The following is a 5,892-nucleotide window of genomic DNA, read 5'->3' on the forward strand; positions in this document are numbered from 1 at the left end:
CTCCATCCCTCCTGCCCTCCCTCCTGCCCTCCCTCGTGCTCCATCCCTCCTGCTCTCCCTCCTGCCCTCCCTCCCTGCCGGGCACTGCTCGGGGTGGGGGAGAAGTGTTGCGCTCCAAGCTCGCTCGCTCCGCTCCCTTAGGGACTCGAGGGGATGGGGTTGAGTCAGGGGGTCACTCGTCTCGTCTCCAAGGAGATACATCCCACAGCGTGTTGGTCCAGGGCGCTGCGGGGACGAGGTGTGTTGTCCCGTTCCTTGGAGCAGCATCACCTGCCTGTTTGCCCCGCGGCTGCGTTTTTAGCCATGGTAATTTTGCGGGGAAGGATTGAGTGTGGTCAGTGTTGGTTGAAGGAGACTCCTGAGGCTTCGCTTTGAGACTGCGCCACCGGAACAGTTAAATATAGGACATTATTCTTGGTGGCCTAACCCATACGATCAGACTGTGATTCCACCTTAAGACACAACAGGGTGTTTCTTAACCATGTATGTTGGGCTGGAGGTGCCTCTTAGCGCTGTGAAGATTATAGCCTGTGCTGGTGGCTAGCAGGTGAACTGCAGCCCCGACAGAACGTTCCTGTCTCCACAGACATGTTTGTTGTAAATATTACTGTTCCTTTTCCTACTCAGACTCAGAAAATGGTGCTTGCAACCGGAACCTAAGGGGCAGTGGCTGTATTTTCCCCCAAAAGGATGCTAACTGTGAAGGTTATGTTGCAGATCCATAAATAGGTTGTATCTTGCTGAAAGGAATTTCCTTTTCAGGTAACCAGTCAAGCAATCCTTTACACAGTCTGTTGAAACATTTACCGATTTCAAAACTAGCAGGTTTTGGTGAAGTTTTGTTTGTTTGTTTTTAAAAGGCTTTCTTTTTTTCTTTTAGAAGAAACTGTTTCTACCCAGGGTGGACAGAGCTGAGGAATGTTAAAACATTTTAAAACACTTTTATCTTTTATTTCAGGCTCTTCGCCAGATTTCCCAGAGAACCATAAGCACTGCTTCACGCATGCATATTGAAAATAGAGTTCCTGAGAAGCAGAAGCTTTTTCAGGTATTGAGCGAACTGAATAATGTTAGTAGATTAACAAGATTTATAGTAGCTCATAATAGCATACGTTTTGTTTCTAAAGAACTGGTCAGGCTCCTCTTCACATCTGAAGAGAGCTCTTGAAATCAGTTGTATGGCTGTAGTGTTTGTAATCAGCAGTTATTTTCTACAGAGATCAAAAGTATTTGTACATGCATACTTCAGTTGCTGACTCTCTTTTACCCTGTCAAATGATTTGTACCCTGGTTTCTCATAAATACTAGACACTGTGCAAAGTCCTCTGAAATGAGATGGGGGATAATGTCCTAAGAACAAATAGGGAAAAATAGCAAATGGGAGGACAGAAATACAATGAAAAGTTAAACCTAAATCTCACAGCTGTATCTATACCTCATAGATGAGCCTCATCATTCTTAATGAGGATGTGGCATTATTGTATTTCTCACTTAGCAAAACAGTAAAGGTCTTAAGTGATTGGATTAATTCCTAGAAAATTATTGAGTCTTTACGAATAATTTCTGAATTACTCTGTTCCTGATTGATAGGGCCACTGAGTGAGAAACAGTGAAAGCAGAGAACACTCAAGAGTGTACTCCCAACTGTGAGCCATAACCTGGAGCTGTAGCTTCATACTGAGGATAGAGTAGACTGTGCTTCAGTGATGTGAAAGGGATAAAGTATATTGGAAGTCCCACTTTAATAGTTCCTTGTGTTTTGTTGCTTTCTTTTCTCCTGAAAGAGAAAGCCAGTCTTGTTGAGACACTGCCTGGGGAGCACAGTGTTGATTGTGAGCCAAAAAGGAAGTAGGATGTTAGTGATGGGGGAGGTCAAAGGTTCTGTTTCTGCTGGTGGAGATCTGTAGGCATATCTGTTCCTTCTCCCATTCCTTTCTTGTGGGACAGCAAATTAAGCTGGGCTGGGTTGCTGATCACCAGCACTGGAGACTGGCTTGAATTCCAGAACAGTGTGAACTTGCTGACAAGGGTAAAGATCATGTAGATCTGGTGCCTAGGAGTTTTACTTCAGGTGGAATAAAGCAATTTCCTGTGTGACACCAGATGACAGTACAAGCTCCTCCCCTTGTGGGGGGATGGAAGGAAGGAAAGGAAGGAGGAATCCAAGATACATAACTACATTATCTTTTGTTTGATTTGGTTTGGTTGGTTGAGATTTTTTGCACTGGAGTGCATAGGATAGGATGAGTGGAGAGGACAGGGAATAAAAAGATCTTTCTGTCATATTTTTAAGTTGCTTGCATCCTTATTAAAATAAAGAAGCCCTCATGCTAATTGCAGTAGGGTGTTCCGAGCTCCCAGCAGATCTTTTTAAAAAGTGAAAACAAACATACTGTAGAACAGTATCTCTGTCATATTCTACCTCTGTTCAAAAATGCACACTACTGTAAAACAAAAGACTGCTGCCAGTCATGGCAAACCCCAAACCCTCAGAACCCAGAACACCAGAGGCTAGAACCTTCAGAACCTAGAACCCTCAGAACCTAGAATACCCAGAACCAGAACTTAGAGCCTGTAACCCTCAGAACCTAGAATGCTCAGAACCTAGAACACCCAGAACCTAGAGCACCCGAGTCTAGAACTCTCAGATCCTAGAACCCTCGGTGGCTGCAGAGTACAACTGGGATACAACTACCATTAACCCTCAGCCATCTACTCTGAACCTTGCACCTGCATGCCACATCTCCACTTAGCAAGGGTCAGAACGAAAGCCTCAGACTGACGTTCTAACACCTGTTCATGTAAATATAACTGGTTTTGGATCAACCTCTCACTTATAAAACCACTAGACATAGTTTTCACAATTCAGTTTCCGGTATCAACTATCCAGGTCCGTTACGATTCTCAACAGAAACCTGTATCAGGTTCAGTTTTGGGAGTTCTGAAGATACATAGGCCCATTTATTTAAGACAAGGAGCAGGGGGAGACTGCTGGAGATGGATGGGAAGCTTCTAGGGGTGCTCATAATATCCTGTGCACCCAAGGGGACTGGGAACTGGTGTCAGGAGTGTCACTGCTTTAGAAATGAATTGTGCACATCACTTCAGATACTTCCCTAGTGAATAATCACTTGACACCAGAGTGAAAACTTGAAAGGCAAAGTGGGACCTAAATAAGGTTCAGTTTCTTCTGGGAGTTGGAAAGATAATTTGGGGAAGTACCTAACACTAATTCTTCTGGGGTAATTCTAGTTATATTGTCAGAATATTGCAAGAACTGTATTGAAATGGTTTATTTTTGTCACTTGTTTCCATCAGGAGGATAATGGCCTCCCAGTGCATCTGAAAGGTGGTGCTATGGATTCTCTGCTGTATAGAACCACCATGTGTCTTACGGTGTTTGGTAAGGCTAATACTCAAATACGGTTTCTAATGTGCTAATATTAAAGTACTTGTTCTTTTGTACAATCTCCAACATCACTGGTGTTTTCTCTGTAAATTAGTTACAGAGTTCCTCAGTGTGTTCTTCAGAACATGTAAAATGCATGTAGAGAAGGGAAAAACAACCATTTGGACATACTATTTATTTATTTGTGCTTTTGCCAAGTTTAGCTTTTCAGATGGCCTTTTCTCAGACTAAGAGTAGCATTCCTTCAGAATTCATGTATGATGTTAGAGAAAACTGGACCTACTTAGAAAGCTTGTTCTGAAAAGGGATAAAATGTAATTACAGCACATACATAAACCAGTTTTCTCACTAGCCTGACTCTTAGTGCTAGGTAATAATCAGTGTCCTGAGGTTTCATGTGCTGTGGAAACTATCAGAATTATATCCAAGGTTCATAATACTGTATATATTTAACCTTCATGTTGCTTGTTATATAATTTTATAATAACTCCTACCTTTAATATGTTGATTTAGTGGATTTTCAGTTCAGTTACTCTAAGAATGTGTAGCCATTACTTTATGATTATCTATGTAGGTTCCACAAACATGCCTCTCCCCAGTTTCTTTTCCCCTGTTTCTCTATTTTTGTGCAGCCTGCAGAGAGTTATTTAAGGAGTTTTTTTCCCTAAAATATGTATCACCAAAAAGAAAATCCTTGAGACGTGGCTATGGAAATATGTTTTGTCTGAATTGCAGCTGTTTGTTGTCACTATTTCTTCTGGAGCAAACTGGAAAGCTGACTTACAAGGAATTCTGTTTGCCATTCTGAAAATATCTTTTCTGTCTCTTAATTCAGGAACAGCCTATGCTATTTATCATCTCCTTGTCAGTTCAATGCCCAAGAAGCAGAATTGATTCCAGTTCAGGATGCCTCAGCGACTAACATCTCTTTGCTCAGTTCCATGTGACTATGGTGGCAGTTTATGCTTATTATAAGCTGCTGGCATAATGCTTGGAATCATAATTTAATTGTAACATGTAAACTGCAATCAATAAAGCAGTTTTTACGTGGTGGTGTGGACTGTATTGTATGTTCATCTGCCTGAGCATCTTTGGTCATAGGCTTGTAAGCTGGGGAAGAGGACTTTAAAGTAAAGTTGCTGCGGGAGAAGAACCTTAGTCCATCCCACTCCTTATCTCAATTTGATGCCAGAGCCAGCCATAGATGCCCAGAGCCTGGAGAGGGATTTTGCAGGTCAGCAGGAGCATCTGAAGAGCAGCACAAAGGAATCCCACCTACTCCAGCCAGTAAGTCAGCCTCAGTGTGGGCCCAACTTAAATGCCTCTGTGTAAACTCAGGCTCTTCAGGAAGGACAGGCAGGGGACATGCAGTATTGCCCTCTTTGGCAATGGCCAGCTGGAGTGCTTGGAGCTCTGCCTGGGGATGGATGGGGAGCTGACTGAGAGCTTATGGATCAGGATTGGATTAAAGGCAGGGACAGGTGACATTGTAGACAGGGTTAGCTACAGGCCACCCAACCAGGCAGACTGAGTGGATGAGTCTGTAAACACACAGGAGCAACCTCACATTCACAAGCCCTGGGCCTCATGGGGGGCTTCAGTCAGCCTGATACCTGTTGGAGGGACAACACTGCAGGACATAAACAACCTTTTATCTGAAGTAGCTAGTGCTGTCAGTGAAAATTCCTGCTCTACAGGGTTAGCTACAGGCCACCCAACCAGGCAGACTGAGTGGATGAGTCTGTAAACACACAGGAGCAACCTCACATTCACAAGCCCTGGGCCTCATGGGGGGCTTCAGTCAGCCTGATACCTGTTGGAGGGACAACACTGCAGGACATAAACAACCTTTTATCTGAAGTAGCTAGTGCTGTCAGTGAAAATTCCTGCTCTATGAAAACTGCTTCTAAGGAGCATCTTTAAGTTGGTGAGTATGAGAATCCCTTGTAAGGTACCCTGATGCCTCTTACTAGCTTGATTATTGCAATTACTGGGGTAAAATGTCATGGGAACCAGTCATAGCTGTGCCTCCCTAGTTAGGTTTTATGTTCCTAACAGAATCTGTGCCTTTTTAGAACTGTCAGGTTGCTACTTGTGGGTTATGATGTCCAAAGTCTGGTGTTGACTATAACAAATGGAGGTTCTGAAAAAAACTCAAACAATTTCACCAAAATAATCCTTTTGTTTCCTCCTCAAGGAAACAGTGGGATTTTCAAAATGTGAAAATGAGCTCAAAAATCTAGCCTCCCACATTACTATTTTAAGCCTCTTGTGGATTAAGTTTGTTTAAAATTTTTCGTTGCTATCCTGGAGAATGAGAGTATGCTTGTTAAACACGAGGCAAACTGGAAGAGAAGGGCCAGTGTACTAAGAACTCTCTAGCAGAACCAAAAATCTTTCAAAAAAAAGCAAAACCCAGGGAATATCCTGATTTTTGGGAGGGGAATTCCCTGGAGTCAGGGAATACTCCTCAATGGCAGCCT

At 43.0% G+C, this 5,892-nt stretch overlaps 1 protein-coding gene across 1 annotated transcript; it reads left to right on the forward strand.

Annotated features, from left to right (window-relative positions):
- Positions 1–958: 958 nt before the first annotated feature.
- On the forward strand, positions 959–4,462 carry LOC103797983 (cytochrome c oxidase subunit 7A2, mitochondrial; the record flags this gene model as incomplete). The annotated part of the gene is made up of 3 exons (XM_009070224.1): positions 959–1,048; positions 3,319–3,403; positions 4,245–4,462. Coding segments are annotated over 3 exons (234 nt in total), but the record flags the coding sequence as incomplete, so codon positions are not given.
- Positions 4,463–5,892: the final 1,430 nt, after the last annotated feature.

Source organism: Acanthisitta chloris, unplaced genomic scaffold, assembly GCF_000695815.1.
Source record: "Acanthisitta chloris isolate BGI_N310 unplaced genomic scaffold, ASM69581v1 scaffold25732, whole genome shotgun sequence".
Lineage (NCBI taxonomy): Eukaryota > Metazoa > Chordata > Aves > Passeriformes > Acanthisittidae > Acanthisitta > Acanthisitta chloris.